The sequence below is a fragment of the Triturus cristatus genome, chromosome 3_2, assembly GCF_964204655.1.
Source record: "Triturus cristatus chromosome 3_2, aTriCri1.1, whole genome shotgun sequence".
Classification (NCBI taxonomy): domain Eukaryota; kingdom Metazoa; phylum Chordata; class Amphibia; order Caudata; family Salamandridae; genus Triturus; species Triturus cristatus.
The window spans coordinates 901716660-901732502 of NC_140584.1; the positions used below are offsets into that span (position 1 = coordinate 901716660).

Genomic DNA, 15843 nt, shown 5'->3' on the forward strand with positions numbered 1-15843 from the left:
TTAAGGAATTCATTGAAGTATGGTGCACTTAAGGCCAGTCAGCGCCTAATTTGAGCAAATGGCTTCCGGCTTAGGCCCACCAGCACTCGTTTTTGGGGCCTGGCAACTACATTTTCCCTCAGCAGACTGTGACCTAGGGGAATATAGAACACATAAAAAGGGGATAGACAAAGGAAAACACAGTGACAAAGAGAGAAAGCAGGGATGAAAAATAACCTGAGAGATTGAGATAAAGAGGCAGGATGTGTCTGGCGGTGGATTAAAGAGGCATGAGGTGAAATGAAGACTGAGCACCCTTGGTATTTGTTACCCCAACATTTTACATTGCCGGCCGCAGGGGTTTGAACAAAACTTTGGGCCCAGCACTTATTCTTTTACAAATTAAGCACATCTGCCATGTCACCCAAGGCCATCACCTCAAAATTTCCAGCAGAAACCTGCTTGCAATACATAGATATCCTTCCTAGCAGGTGAGCCTATTTCTTCTTTCAGTGGAGCTACCTACCACTGTGACATATTCACTGAAGGCAGCAAAGCCTTGGGGAAGATCCGTCAAGCTTGATGCACCCGCTTTGCAAAGTTTTGTGTTTTCCTAGAATAATCTGCCAAAGTGAGGGTTTATTTAAAAAAAATAATAATAATCAATGACACTGATGCACATGTAGTATTCTCTTTGTGTATGGGAGCCATTGAGTGATATAGCTACACCTTGCATGATAGTTTCAGGTTGGGAAATCTAGTGACAGGAACATCCTAAATAGGGAGTGATGACTGTTGCAGTGAACTGATGGCCCTTTGGAAGATGGACCACCTGGTCAAAGGTTTCTGATGTCTGTATCTACCTGTTCATACAAACTATAGACCCTAACTTGATTCGATCAATCTGAGAACCCTCCCATAGACCTAAGGAGCAAAAAATCCTTTTTTGCTTTAAAGAACATCCAGGCACAGACAGAGCTATTTTAAGTGAGCAGGCCAGGCGGGGACCTTGGAATCTGTGTGACAACAGGCATGCCTCTCCTCCATGGCCCTTTGGAGCAATATTATGTGCCTTAATATTTACCCACTTACGGACACCAAGTAGGTAGTTTAGTTGTGCTTAACATATGTATGGTAAATTCACCAGCTAAATATGCATTGGATTGTGGTAGAATAATCAGTCCTGACGAAAGCCAGGAGCATTTAGGAACATAAGTGGCAAAACCCTGTTTACCTTTAGAGGAAGTAGGGGTAACTAGAGCCCTGGGACTTCCTAACTTTGCCTGTAATTAATTATACTAACTGACACCCAGAATGACACATGAGGGCTACCAAGCGGGTATTTTTAAAGAGTAACCCTACCCCCACTCACAATTCTATTCCTTTTCCAACAAAGTGCTCTTGTGCCTCATAGATTGTAGCACGCCCTGGGAAGCAACTCCATGATGAAGCATGCCACCAAGGGGTACCCCTGGTGGATGAGAGTTCTTTAAAGCAAAAGGATTGACCCAATATGTCATCTTCTTCTTACTTATGTCAGGCTAAGTATGATCATTTTAAGGTGGCCTTTCCAGAGCAATGTTCTTGATCTCGAGATTCACCACCTTGACATGTAATAATGTATGGTCTCAGAGCACTTGCTACTATATAATATTTTGCACTTCATATTCTTATCCAAGGTTGGTTTATCTTGCACCAGTGCTATGTAGGGCAAATGTTACACTATATTGGTTAGCCCTAGAGTTTTTGCAAAAACTCCCCACGAAAGAGGTATGTTATGCAGTTCTAAACTATAAAGAAAGACTTGGGTATTAGAAAAAGGTATGAATTATTATCTTTATACAATTATTACATGTATTTCAAGTTTTATAAGAAATTATTATGTTTTATGGTCTGTATTTGCTTAGCTGATATATATGTTTTTATTTAACTTATAACATTTGTATGTAGAATAGTTTTATGCTTTTATGACTTACTGCTGAAAAAAGATGCTCTGACTGACTGACTGATCTAATTGAGTTCGGCTCTATAGTTTGTGTAAAGTTCTGCGTCAGAGGAGGATTGGCCCATGCGCTACAGCACTAAGTGGTCCTGACTTGTACTCCTGGTGGAGATGTTTTATACCACTCCAGGCCACTCTGAGACCTATTGTTTTCTCGCCCAAGATTACCAGGTTTAGAAATTCCGAACCCACCAATCTTGAGCTTGGAAAATATAGACCAGGAACCTAGTTTGGTGATAGGGGGCTGCAGGAAACTACTGTCTCTTCATCTGTCCTCCTGAAAAAAGGTGGTAGCAGTAATGCTATCCCCAGCTCACCCTTCAGCTACGGTGGCCTTCCTCACACTAAAACCCCCACCACCAGCTGTACTATTGTCAAAATAGCCCCATACCTATTTCATGCATGTGGTACATGGGTATGGAATGGACCCGTTATTTCCACTGGAAATCAGAGGCCTTTATTACCTGGTCTGTGTGTGTCGGGTGTGCTAGGTTCTCAAGCACTGCATCCTGTTAGAGGTGGCAAGAGAATACCTCTTTGCAGGATCACTGGGAACTGCTTGCCACAGAGGCTACAGGTTACTATTTTTGAGGAGACTTTTTTCTCACAGGGTGATGAACAAGTACCACACATCAGATTGTGTGGTGGTGCGTGGGTCCTCCTGACAATCGCCTTCATCACCTGAGTGGTGTACTGGCACTTGTCCTCCAGGTTCCATTTTCTGTTTTTGATGTACTCCCCAAATAAATTAGCTAAAAGCAAAGAAAATGGCAGCACAAACTAGACGGGATGTGAACTGCATGAACTGCCACTCCCTTCTAATAGTAAGAGGGTGGGAACTTTGTGAGTATACATCAAAGTAATGAAATGGGCCAATGAGATGGTGTTTCAACTTACAAATACAGACATTTCACTAAATACTTTCACATAAATTTCATATTTGAGCCTGTAAGGAAACTTCTATGCTTACACTTTCAATAAAACCTCCCCTTCATAGTGAGCTCAATTGTTTGAAGATGTTCCAGGTCCCCTGTAATCCACGGGCCTCGAAACTGGAAGTAAAGTCACACGGAATTGCCGCAGGATCCTCTAATGGGTGCTATTGATTCTCTGGTACATCAAAACCTTATGGGAGGTCAAAAAGAAATAAAAATGAAAGCAACCATTGGCTTTTCAGATGACACTACTCGAAAAAAAGCCCACAGCCTTTAGAAACAATCTCAAATGATTTTGCTAACCACCATTACTTGACTGGTGTTTAAGAGAGAGAGACTGCAGGAAACGCAATCCAAAGCCTTTGGGGCCTCAGATAAAACTAGAGAACAGCAGAAAACAACTGCATCTTCCACCAACCCTGTGCAAAGAATACCATCTGAAAATGATGACATCAGTGTTCTCCCAGATTTACTTCAGCAGCACCACAAGAAGGAAGGTCAGGCTCATTTTCGAGCTTCCAGCTGGTGAGAAAAGAAAACCAATGTTTAGGAGGTTACTTGCACTTTGTGCCAGAAACCTCTCCACACAATTAAGACTTCCTAATATTCAATGGGAACTAGCAGAATCTGGAGGCACCTGAGGGCTATTGAGGGCTATGCAGACAAACCACATAGTGTGTGCAGAGACGCAGAAGAAGTGAGCAGTAGAAAGAGAATTACTGCTCCAGAGGAAGTGCTACAACAAGAAAAACAAGAACACATGCAGCATTTCAGGATGTACTGCAAACGCTGTCATAAGGTTGAGGTTTGTGTTGAAGTTAATTGAAGACTTTATACATGGGCCATGGAACAACACCTGCAAATAGAACACAAAGACTTGTATAAAAAATAAACAAAGCGAAAAAAAGGGTTTTAAAAAGTATGAAACACTATATATTTTTCTTTTACAAAAACAGTACTTAATATGTTGGTTCCCAGTGTTTATTTTTGCAAATATCCCCGGACTTCCTTTTGGGAGGGTTGCAGGGCCATGGTGGAGTCAGCTTAAAAAAAACAAAGGTGAAAGTGACATTACAGTTAGGCATTGGCATAAGACCAAATCTAACATTTAAATAAACCTCAAAGTATATATTTTACTTACGCCCCGCCATGCATTGACATCACTGATGACATCAACCAACATACTGTTCCTCAAATTATTAAATAAACAGCTGGATCATTTTTTGAAAAACAAAGTAGGTAATACGGGTCCACAAATATATACAGCATAGATTGATGATATGTACATGGGTATATTTATGAATTAGAAACAGTGTAGTAATGGAGACAAGTCTGATTCAGTGTGGTGAAAGATATACAGTGCACACTGTAGCTTCCAGTAAAGGTGTAAGTGCAACAGTACTTCATGCAAACAAGGTAAAGTCTGATCTCTATTAGAGGAAGTTGCACACATACGTTCCAAATAGGTTGTGGCTTAAATTAAAGTCCTATTGCCAAAACAAGTGTGAAAAACTAAAGCTTCTCCTCACAATACATTATTCACCTGTGGAGTACATGCCGATGTTAAACATTTGTCATGTAGTGCTATCAACAATTTCAATATAATCTGGAAAGTTATAAAGTGCATATATTTATTTCCATAAGGTGAGTGAAAATTCTGAGACGTTATACATTGCTGTAGAATGTATGATGTATAATTCAAATGAAAGGTGCTGTTCAGTTTGGCACACACTAACTTGTCAATGAGGCTATCACTTTGGATGAACATCCATGACTGAAGTAAGTTCTCTATGGTTCACAGAAGCTCCTTTTAATCCCAGAACCACTAGCCTGGAAAAATGACTACTGGAAGGTCCAATCAACTACTTGTTCAAGATTTTAAAGACCTCTGCCCTAATGCTGGTCCTCACATTATGTAACAGCCTGTACATTTTGAAAGGTTGTCTTTTCCTCAGGGGCCACAAGCACCCACTCAGGAAGCCCCACTATTGCTGCATGTACTCACATTTGGCTTCAACCCATGCAAAGTGCTCCTGGTAAAAGAATTTTTTTTAAAGTGCTCCTGGTGAATTTGTAGCAGACAAGCTATATGTCTGCTTTATATCACTAAGACCCCACCACCATCACCCCTACACATCAGGATAACCACTGCCATCTCAAATGTCACTTATTCTCTTTATCTGCCTTGAAAACACAGAGGCATATGGGGTAATCCCTAATGTTGCTAAACTATATGCGAGTACATATTACAAAGATATGATGAGCAAGACATGGTAGGAAAACTGGTTTATTCTGCATCACCAATCCAGTCTGCGGGGTCGTATACACATCCTGTGATTCTGGGCAAAACACTTAATCTCCCCGTGCCAATGTAAATACGGTGCTCGTGTAAAGCGCTCCGATACCTTCGGGTCGAGTTCGCGCTTTATAAATATGCAAAAAAACAAAAGGCCTAGATTGCTTGGTGGGTCTATGAGCGGGTTCGAAGTAGTTTAATCACGGATTTGAAAGCCATCAAACTCTTAGCTGTATCAGCCAATCAGCCTTCCGAGGTCGGTAATGAGAACTGCTGACTTGGGTAATAAATAATTCAGCTATTCCTTTAAATTGAAGGCCTCTGTTTTTGTGCTGCTAAGGAAACGCAACAAAATTATGTCAGGTCACTCCTCCGTTGCCAGTATCATAAAATCGAATGAGTGTTCAGAGAGCGGAATCGTTTCAAGTTGCATCTAATTGTACAAATCACGCGCCCACAGTCACTGAAAACGGGCTCCCTTCAAGCAAGCCAGTGGCGTGCGCTCTCGTCGGCTTCCGCATCTCCCTCTGTCGTGGCTCGCGGGGAGCACTAATGATGAAGGAGGTGAGGCCAGTACTCTGCTGTCTTCTCTCAGCACAGTGACACCAAGCCTGCTGCCAAACCTGGAGTGGACGAATGCAGGAGGAGTTGGATCTGAAGTAAACACACACTGACGGCTCGCAAGCACAGGACCTTTAAGGCCACCAGTAGGCGGTAAATCTTCTAACATAACCTGCCTGAGAAGGACCATTGTTTCCAGGATACTGGTACTGAAATGTGTCTGCTGGATCAAACAAGCATTGGCAAAGACACAAGATTTGACCTAAGGAGGCTATTGCATGCAAATTGCATGTGTGCATACCTGTACTACATGTGTTAGCACATACAAGTCAGACTTGTTGGCTTTGCCAATGCTTGTTTTGCTTTATGCAGCTGGATTGTGTGCCCTTTTGTGTGTGTGAATTAAAATATGTGTTTATATATGTGTTACTTGCACATGATTCCTTTTCCAAACATTGACAAAAACATGTTGCAGTTAAAAAAAACAAGCAGGAAGTGGGATAAGGGAGGGGGTAGGGGAGAGAGGCACGCAGGCTGGCATATGGTGAGCACTTTCGCGGCCGCTTTGATGTTCTCAGTGGCCGCGCGGCTCACTGAGAACATCAAAGCGGCCGCAAAATGAATGACACAGGCTGCCAAATGGTGCGCGCGCCCGGCGCACATGCACTGTATTTGGAGGCCTGAAAGCACTAGTTTGCACTTCCAAATCCCTGAGAACATCAAAGCGGCCGCGAAATGAATGACACAGGCTGCCAAATGATGCGCGCGCCCGGTGCACATGCACTGTATTTGGAGGCCTGACAGCACTAGTTTGCACTTCCAAATCCCCCATTTACAAAAGCTCTCGCGAGAGCAGCGCTAAAGCGCTGGCTCAGGCGAGACCTAAAAAGGAGTACTGTGCAAGACAGCCATCTATTATAGTGCAGTGCCGTTTTCTATCCATAATAGTGCAGTGCCGTTTTCCATCCATAATAGTGCAGTGCAGTGAAGAGCAGATTTATGGCTTAGTAGATATATTTAGATACGATAACATAGCTTTTCATTAGTTGATGATACAAATAGAGCTGAGATATTCCATGCATTGTACACTCCCGAATAATTCAAATAGGGATCTAGAAAACTAGCACGAAAATGTACAAGTCAACACCTAAAGTATATGTGGTCCGGGTTCCCTATTCCACTGTTACATAAAAGGCAAGCTCAGCAGGAATCCCACTTCAAGCTCCTAAAACTGCAGCAATGTGCATTTTGTCTGCCAGAAGCATGAATATAGTTCTTCTAATGTTATGCTCAATAGCCAATAATAAAATATAGTGGCATCTTGCCCAATAGCGAGGCACTTGCAATAACATTACATTTTTCAATGATGAGCAGTGCAATTTATCATAATTATAGCTAATGAAGGGAATTAATCTTTTTATAACAAGTCTAAGATGGATATATGTCCAGGCTAATAGGTAATCATAGCTAATTTCCAAAATTGATAAATCATGATGCAGTTTGAGAATATTCATGCCCTTTTCTATCTAAACACAATTCTTTCTTTAATAATTAAAGATCCTGTTCTGGAGTGTAAAATACACCTCCAGCGCACTATGCAGAGCAAAACATAATATAGGCCCGCCCACTTCTAATCGCAGAGCCTGAACTGGTATGCTAAATGCTACGGAAAAATTAGCTTAGGATGTTCCCCATGCTTTTTAAAAAAACATAAAGACCAATGTTTGTGGGGCTAAATCTTATCCTGTAGAACAGTGTAGGCGAAATTGTGTTCATACATATCTGTATAAGATGTTTAAAATACAGTTTCCTAATTGCTTTATGGAAGGTATTTATTGCTCTACCATGAGATAAAGCTTTCGAGCTTACATGTCCAATGTGGAGTTTACATTTAGGTTTTGACACAGGATTCTAACTAAATAGAAGTAGATATTCACACGACTCGATACATTATCCCCCATTTCTAGCAGTATGCTCTGTTGTTCTTGATTAAAAAACACAATTTAGGTTTTCTCCATATTGATTTTCCAAACATGTCCCACTGTGTAATCATATAAAACATTTACATTTCTTCGCAAATCAACTGGAGTTAGATCTAATAAAATGGAATTGTCAAGGTATAAAAGAGAAATGCACTTACATTTTCTACTTTTGGAGAACAATTGTTAATAGAGGAAAGATGTTTAAGAAAGTCACTTAGACAAAGGTAAAAAAGTGAAGGAGCAAAAATGCATCTTCGCTTCAATCCATCCACAGTCATAATCAGATCAGCTAGCCACCCCTCTCTTTAATGTCTATGTCTGGCACCTTGGTAACTTATGGGCTTATTATAAGTTTGGCGGTCGGTGCACTGCTGTCCCGCGGTGGCGATCCGACCACGATCAGCCATCTGCTGTATTACGAGTTGGGCAAATTGACTTTTTGAAGACCGCTGTCGAATGGCCGGCACTGCCAGCACACCGCCGACCGCCAGGGTCGCCGTCAGGGGAAGGCAGCCTCCATTGGGTGGTACAGAGGCGCAAAACCTCCGTCCATATTATGAGTTGGACGGACCCTGCCTGTGACGAAATACAGGTAAGTGCTTTGGTACCATAATCCCATTTCTGGGACTGCCCACATATGGGTCGGACTCAGTCAATTGGCATGTGGTATTTTTCTACATATATCATGCATATGTGTGCATTCGACACATATACAGTCAGACTGTACAAACAGGCACCGATATATACAGAAATACATTGTCCATCACTGCAAGACCTATGCAGTCACACCGACCGGCCACTCAGCAAACTCGTAATAGATATGCTCTGCTTAACGAGATGGCTAGGGGACATTATGGAGATGATACAGGTGGTCCCGGGCCTCCTGTGAGGGAAAAAAGTGACTCAGTCACTTTGGAAGTTACACTCATCAGGGCAGATCTGCGCAAGATGGGAGAGACAGTGAAGCAGAGGGAGGATTTGATTGCAGCACTCCCGATGGAGATGTAGACCCTCAGGAGACCAAATGGGCAGACTTCAAGCAGATGTGGCAACTGCAGGGGCCATGCAGGAGGACATCGAAGGTCACTTCAGAAGAAATAACAGCAGGGTTGTAGAGGTCCCAGAGAGAGCAGGAGGCCAGAAATGGACCTCTTTCTGGGGGATTCCATCCTGAACCCGCTTCAATAGAAGGGCCTCTCTAATTTTTTCTCTATTGAGCACGCACACAGGATCCCTGGCCATCCCTGATGCTAAGCACCATACCGCGCACATTCATTGCCTGCATATTCAATCAAAGGGATTGAGACACTATATTACAGGCTGCTTGTCGAGGGCAGCCTCTTCGGTACGGAAATGCTCCCATCAGCACCTTCCTTGACTTTATCCTCAAAGTTCAGAAGCTCCGCAGCAGTTTTGATGAGGTGAAATGGATTCTGCGACAGCAAGACCTCAAATATTCCATGATATTTCTGGCGAAGCTGAGGGTGGTGGCGGAGGAAAATAATTGGCACTTTGCGACCCCGCATAAGGCCTGGAACTGGCTTGAGGGGCGGTGGCCAGTGGGTGGATGACGGGCATTGCAACGTCCTCAGGTGCCATGAAATGAAGTGGCAGGAGCAACATGGGACACTCCAAGAGAGACTTGAGAAAATGAGCAGCAGTTGCGGTCGTGGGGGGCTTACACATAACCCGAGGGGATGGCAATACACCACGGTAACAGGGAGCCTCTCCTGCATTGATTTCCTTCTCACATGACACCAACAGGTCCGACAATACTCTCCTGTTCGGTACTTTGCCAGCCTGTTGCTAGCGGGGCGATCCAGCAGATAAACTCATGGTATCTGAAACAACGCATGATACGGAGGGCCTCACTGAAAGTACAGATCGCTATTTTAAAGACAACCTCATCTTGGTGTGGGATGCTTATAAAACGGTGGTCAGGGGCCTGGTGCTCTCCCTTATATCTGGGTTCAACAGAGACTGTAGAGCCAGACTTGACGAGCTAGAGTGGGACATACTGGAGTTGGAGTGCCTCCTCATGACAGAGATGGGATTGGGAGCGCAATATACTTTAGCGCTGATGCGACGGGAATATAACGTCCTGGATACTGAGGCCGCCTAGGCAGTGCATGGTGCTACGGCTCACTGCCTGTATAAAGTCAGGAATACAACTGGCAAGCTTCTGGCCTCGCTATGGGAGAGGGATCAGTTAAGAAACTAGTTCTTGGAGATCAAAACAGAGATAGGGGAGCTTGTCAGGGAAAGGGAGTGTATAGCATGGAAGTTAGCAGCCTCTTACGCTCAGGTATACTGCCCCAGCGGTGACCAAAATTGCAGAGGACACACATGTCTGCCATACACCTGAGATTATCAGGCGATGATCTGAAATTTCTAAAAGCTGATATTTATATTTGGTGGCAGTGGGGAGGGAGATGCGGTCCGGGAAGGGCTTGTCTCTGAATGGACTGCCAATCGAGCTTTACAAAATGATGGCAACTAAGCTTGCCTCACTGCTCGTCGCTATGTACAAGGTGAGTAAACAGTGGGGATCTCTGCCCCAGGACCAAAGACTTGCCACTGTACTGATGATACACAAGAAGGGAAAGCCCCCCGAGGAGTGCCCCTCGTATAGACCTATATCGTTTTGAATGCTGAGGTCAAAATATTGGGCAAAGTACTAGCGACGAGGATCTAAAAAGTAATCTGCTCACTGATCCACCCAGATCAGTCAGGAGTTATACCCCACCAAAGTGCCAGACTTAATACCCAGTTTCCTGTACGGAGTACTGGGTCAGAGGACCAACTTAAGGGAAAAGGCACTGGTGCTGTCACCGAAGGTCAAAATAGCATTTGATACAGCTAAATAGGACTTAATCTTTGCAGTTTTGGCCAATACATTAGGTCCTCCTACTCTCCAGTGGCCCACTGGCCAGAGTCAAGGTAAATGGGATTTATTCCCAGGTGGTTAAACTTCTGTGGGGTACCAGGCAGGGCTGTCCCCTGTCCCCAATGATTTTTACTCTGGCATTGGAGTCTTTGGCAGCATGTATATGCCAGGATCCGTTGGTCAGAGGATTGCAATGAGGGGTCCATGGGAAAATAGAATATCACTGTATGCGGATGACATGCTTCTTTAGGTTGCTGACCCAGATTTGAAGATGGCTAAACAGATGCAGATCATCACTAATTTTGGTAAATAATCTGGATATACTATCAACTGGCGCAAGGCTTTAATCTACCCGCTCTGGCGGGATGTTCTGCGTCTGCCACCAGACTGCAGGGTGACTGTGGTGCAGACTAGCCTCCGCTACTTTGGGATATACATTAGAACTGACACAGACCTTTTTTTCAAGCGCAACCTGGCCCCACTATTAGACTAATTACGAAGAGATGTGAGGCACTGACGGTCCTTGCCACTTTTCCTGCTGGGTGTAGTGGCGCACTTTAAAATGATATCACTGTCATGTTTCTTATATGCTCTAAGGTTCCCAAGACCTAATTTATGGTGGTTGAGGCAGAGATGTGATCGCTGCGGTGTGATAGAGGCCCAGCGAGTATTGCACTGCCCAAACTTACAAGAGGTTGGTACGATGGAGGCATGAAGAAATATTACTGTGCGGCACAGATAAGCACGGTTAATGACTGGGCGTTCATGCCACAGACAGAACCAGTTCTCCAAATGGACAGATATGTAATAGGTGGGCAGGGGTATCCAGAGACCCTATATGGTGGTATGAAATTGACCTGCTTGCCTGACGCTCCCAGGGCGGTGGTTAAACTCTGGAAAGAAGTTACATCATACCTGAGGTGGAAGAACACTGTTATGCAATCAACTTCTCTTTGGGATGCAGAGATAATATGGGCCATATTTTTTAAAAAGACACGCAATGCAGGGCAACCCCCACTGCGTTGTGTGACAGGGAGGGAGTGGGAGAGCACAATATCTACAGGGATTTGGCACCCTTCTCCACTTTCCCTAGTGCTGGCACTGATTTCAGCTGCCGTGCACCAGACACACACCTTAGCTCCATAGCGCTAGGGTGCGCGTCTAAGCCTAGCATAGGTTTTGTATAGGAAGAGGACCCTTCATGTACAGAATCCTATGCCTAGACAAGTTTAAACAGTTGTACTACTTTGTATGTGTCCTGCACACTGCAGAACCCATGCAAAGCCAGAAAATAAATTAGGAACCAAAACGCTTCCCCTGTTAATGCCTCCCTTGAAGTAGCATTAGCTTTTGGCGCTAAACCCTGTCTACATTTGTATGTAGATAGGGGGTTTTGCATCAAAAGGCATGGGTGGTGGCATGGGTCCCATGTAACGCACCCTTGGTGCTAAGTAACGCAAAGCGAGTTTTGCGCTGGAATTTAAATTGGTAAAAAATCTTTTTGTGCTGGCTACCATCACTTTTGTGATGCTAACCAAGTGCAACATTTTGAAAATCTACCCCTATGTTTCCTACCGAAGCAACTAGGGTTTGCCCAGTGGGACCTCATTGGCATTTCTACAGTGGGGGATGTCTGGGTTCAGGACCCCCTGTCAAACTTAACAGCCAGAATACAATTTAACACCTTCAGAGTCTTATAGGTATTTGCAACTCCGGTAGCGCTTAGAGTGGTGTTGACGATGGGTTAGAGGACAGGCTGTTGGGGGATCCCATGCCCAAGAAACCCACCTCATTGACATACCCCTGATGTCCTACAACATTTGTGAGGAGAAAGGGAGCAGCCTCTGGGTAGTCTTGACAATGGGGAATGGGAGGAGGCCCTTGGTTCCCCAAGAAAGGTAGCCATACAATCAGGGAGGGCTACCACTGAGCTGTGCTTACAAGATTGTGGGCAAACTGGATCCTTCTTCCATATCCTTTGAGACTGCCCTCTGATAAGGGACTTCTGATAGAGCATTGTGGAATGTCTGCTGAGGGTGCAGGGGAGGGGAACTAACGTCTCTGCCAATCAATGTGTTCTTAATATATGGGGTGAACGGGGGTCGGCAAGGCACAGCGGACATGTATGACACTGGGCTTCATGGTGGTGAAGAGGAATGTAGCAAAAGCAGGCCCAGGACTTCGAGGCATGGAAGAGAGGCATGGATTGGTGCATGTTAGCTTCAAAAATTGTGTATGATTGGAGAGGATACACAGTGAAACAAGACGGGGTGTACGCAATCGGTAGGAAGGCTACAGGCAGTTCTTGAATTTATTATAAGGTGAAAGACAGTGCTATTGCTAACTAATGCTGATGCTATCATAAAATTCTTAATAAAGAGATCTTTTGAAAAAATAAATCAGTTTTGAACACTGGGGCACAGAGAGGTTACTCTACTTTGTTGGTCAGGAGATAAATCTGCTCAGACCTTGTTGACAATCAACAACTTAACCACTGAAACAAATATCCTCTGTATATGGTGAATTATTACTTTGAGCACTTGCCTCTGATTTAATTACAGCTGTGTTTGTTTCCAGGTCATGGCCGTCCTGGGTTTCTCTTTGGGAGTCGGATTCTCTGCAGCAACTGACACACTCATATCACAGGTGAATACTGTCATGATATTTTCTTATATTTTATTTTGTGATCGCTTTTCTGCCGGCAATGATTTTTGAGTTGCCAGGTATGTTGTAGTGCATTTAAACGTATCTTCTACCTGCAAGGGACCTGTCAAGCACAGCATCTCTGTCCTTGAAGTGAAGGAGTTTCACAAGCATCATGTGAGGGGGAGCCCGGAGGTGTAAGGATGGGGTGAATGTTTTGAACCAAGCCTATAGGTAGGCAGTGGGGTCCGACCTCTCAAATTCCCTCTAGCAGCCCCAGAATCTGAATATTGCTCCACTGGGAGTGACCCTCCAAGTCATCTGCTCTAGTCTCCAACTGTGTTACACGACGTTGTAGGTCCCGGATTGCTGCCTGATGATCCTTTGTGAGTGGTTGTAGGGCAGAAAGGGTTTTCTGGACGTCTGTGACTCTGTTCGCAAGCTTGCGCTGGTCATCCCAGAGGAAGTTCAGGTCTGTGGCTAGGGCTCCAGATCTATCCTCCATGGTGATCCTGGAGTGTTCTATTGCTGCCAACACATAGTCCAAATTTTTAAATGTGGCGAGGGTCTGCTCTCCCTCCTTCACCCTCCTATGGCATTGGGGGCTAGGGAGACCATCTGCGCGGGGCTGGCAGCTGTGTCCCAGCGGCTGAACTCAATCTGCCCGTAGTGCGGGGGGTCAATACAGCCTTGGCTGAGGTGCTAGGAGGACACTTGTGTCTACCCAGGCTGTCGTCCCACCTCCGGTACCCGCTGTGTCAGCAACAATCAGCCGAGATCAAATGTGGTCTACCTTCTCCTCGAAGTGACTACTTGCACCATGAAGGCCTCGCTAGCAATTCAACAGGGACCTCCACACCACAATGCCCAGGCCTGGCCCCACAAGACGAGAAGAACACTGGGTGAAGGTAGGGCATCGCAGGGCTGCAGTCCTCAGACGGTGCCCCACTTCTCGATTATGGCACCAGATACAACTGCGCCACAGCACCCCTCGGACCACCCTGGGAGAGCCCCTCACATCGCGGGCCTCCCAGAGCCCATAGTATTTCATTAGGCCCTGATCAGGGTGGAATGGGGAGACCAGGAGTCCAATGGCCTTTGGTCCGGCAGCCATATTCAGTCCTGGGTCTCAACCAGATCGCTGCGCCACAATATGGGCAGGGACGAGATCGCTGCCATCAGCTCCCTCGACCTCCTTCACCTCCCCAGGGGCCAACAGTGGCCACATCTTGATCGTGGAATGAGACAGGGGCTGGGACAGGAGCGCAGCCACCAGCCCTCGTGACCGTTTCCACCTCCCCGGGGGCCAACAGCACTTTGACACCAAGATCAGCGCCTCCCCGCTTCTGGGATTGCGGGGCTGGTACTGCAGGGCTCCTCGCGGCTATCAGGACTTATCCCCCGAGCTGGTACAAGTTAATTCCTGCTGCAAGTACAACTTTTCAGGGGATTGCTCCAACAGGTGGGGAGCCCCCCGCAACTCCTCATGAGTTGGAGAGTCGGGCCCGTCGCTCCCTCTTGAGAGGAGCGTTCCATGCTCACGCAGTTCCAACAGGGGATGGGCGCCACCATGTTGCAAGTGGATATATGGCGTCGGGACTCAGGGCTCCTGCAGCACTTTGAGACCGGAGCAAGGATATCTGCCAGGAAGTGGCGCAGCTCACAGAGCGCCCGCACTGTTATAGCGCCCCCACGGGGTGCCACCGGTGAGGATGGATTCCGATGGTTAGGCTAAGCTGAAGAGCTTGAGGGAGGCACGTCCGCCATCAAGCTCAGCCACGCCCCGCTGCCCTAACCATACTTATAGACCACTTGTAGAAGCGGAATGGTTAGTAGTTATGTTGTTACTAACATTGGCAGCATAGCAGGGGCAATGTGTGGTGCAAGCTGCAGTGGCCTCCTTACGAGAGCCCTGGCACGTATGTTCTTCTTACAAAATATACACTGGTTATAGTGCAATAGACAGCAGAACATGACCAATACCTGTATGACTTTAGAGTAAAGCAACACAGTAATTGGTCATGTTCAGTGAAGCTACATCCCCAGCGCTGCTGCTGGGCTAGAGGCCTATCGGCCTGCACTTGGACCAATCCAGACGCTCCTCTCATGCTGTTTGTGTTAGTAAACAACATGAAGGCAGTGTCAGGATTGGTTTTGGCAGTCGAACCTTGCACTCTAAAGGAGACCGAGGAGCTGTGGCTGTATTCCTCCCCCCCCCCCGCACCGCAACATTGTACCGGTTAGAGAAACTTCAAGTGCACATGTTGAGCTGAGTATGACACCAGTCCAGCCTGATATTCACACTTCGCTTCTAGACCTCGTTGAAAACCTTCCTGTTACCAATCAAACTCTCCTCCGCCCTCAAGCAGTAATTAACCTGACCTGTGATGCAATTTAAAGAGAGCAGCACCAAAAGCATGTCAAGCATTTACATAAACTTTAGAGTTTGTGGCGGTTCACGGGGGGACAACGCCCTTAGATGCCTACACTACTGGGTGATGGACCCATAATGTTCGATGGCGAACACTTACCTCATCTTGCTGTTACTTTCACAGCAT

General features: G+C 45.6%; 1 protein-coding gene across 4 annotated transcripts in view; it reads left to right on the forward strand.

Moving 5' to 3' along the window:
• The window catches only part of LOC146858422 (multidrug and toxin extrusion protein 2-like), a 541481-nt gene that overhangs the window by 342184 nt on the left and 183454 nt on the right, over positions 1-15843 (forward strand). For all 4 annotated transcript variants that reach the window (XM_085649339.1, XM_085649341.1, XM_085649340.1 and 1 more), the window contains exon 3: positions 13220-13288. In XM_085649339.1, the coding sequence (XP_085505465.1) occupies positions 13220-13288 (69 nt within the window). The remainder of the gene's footprint in view (positions 1-13219; positions 13289-15843) is intronic.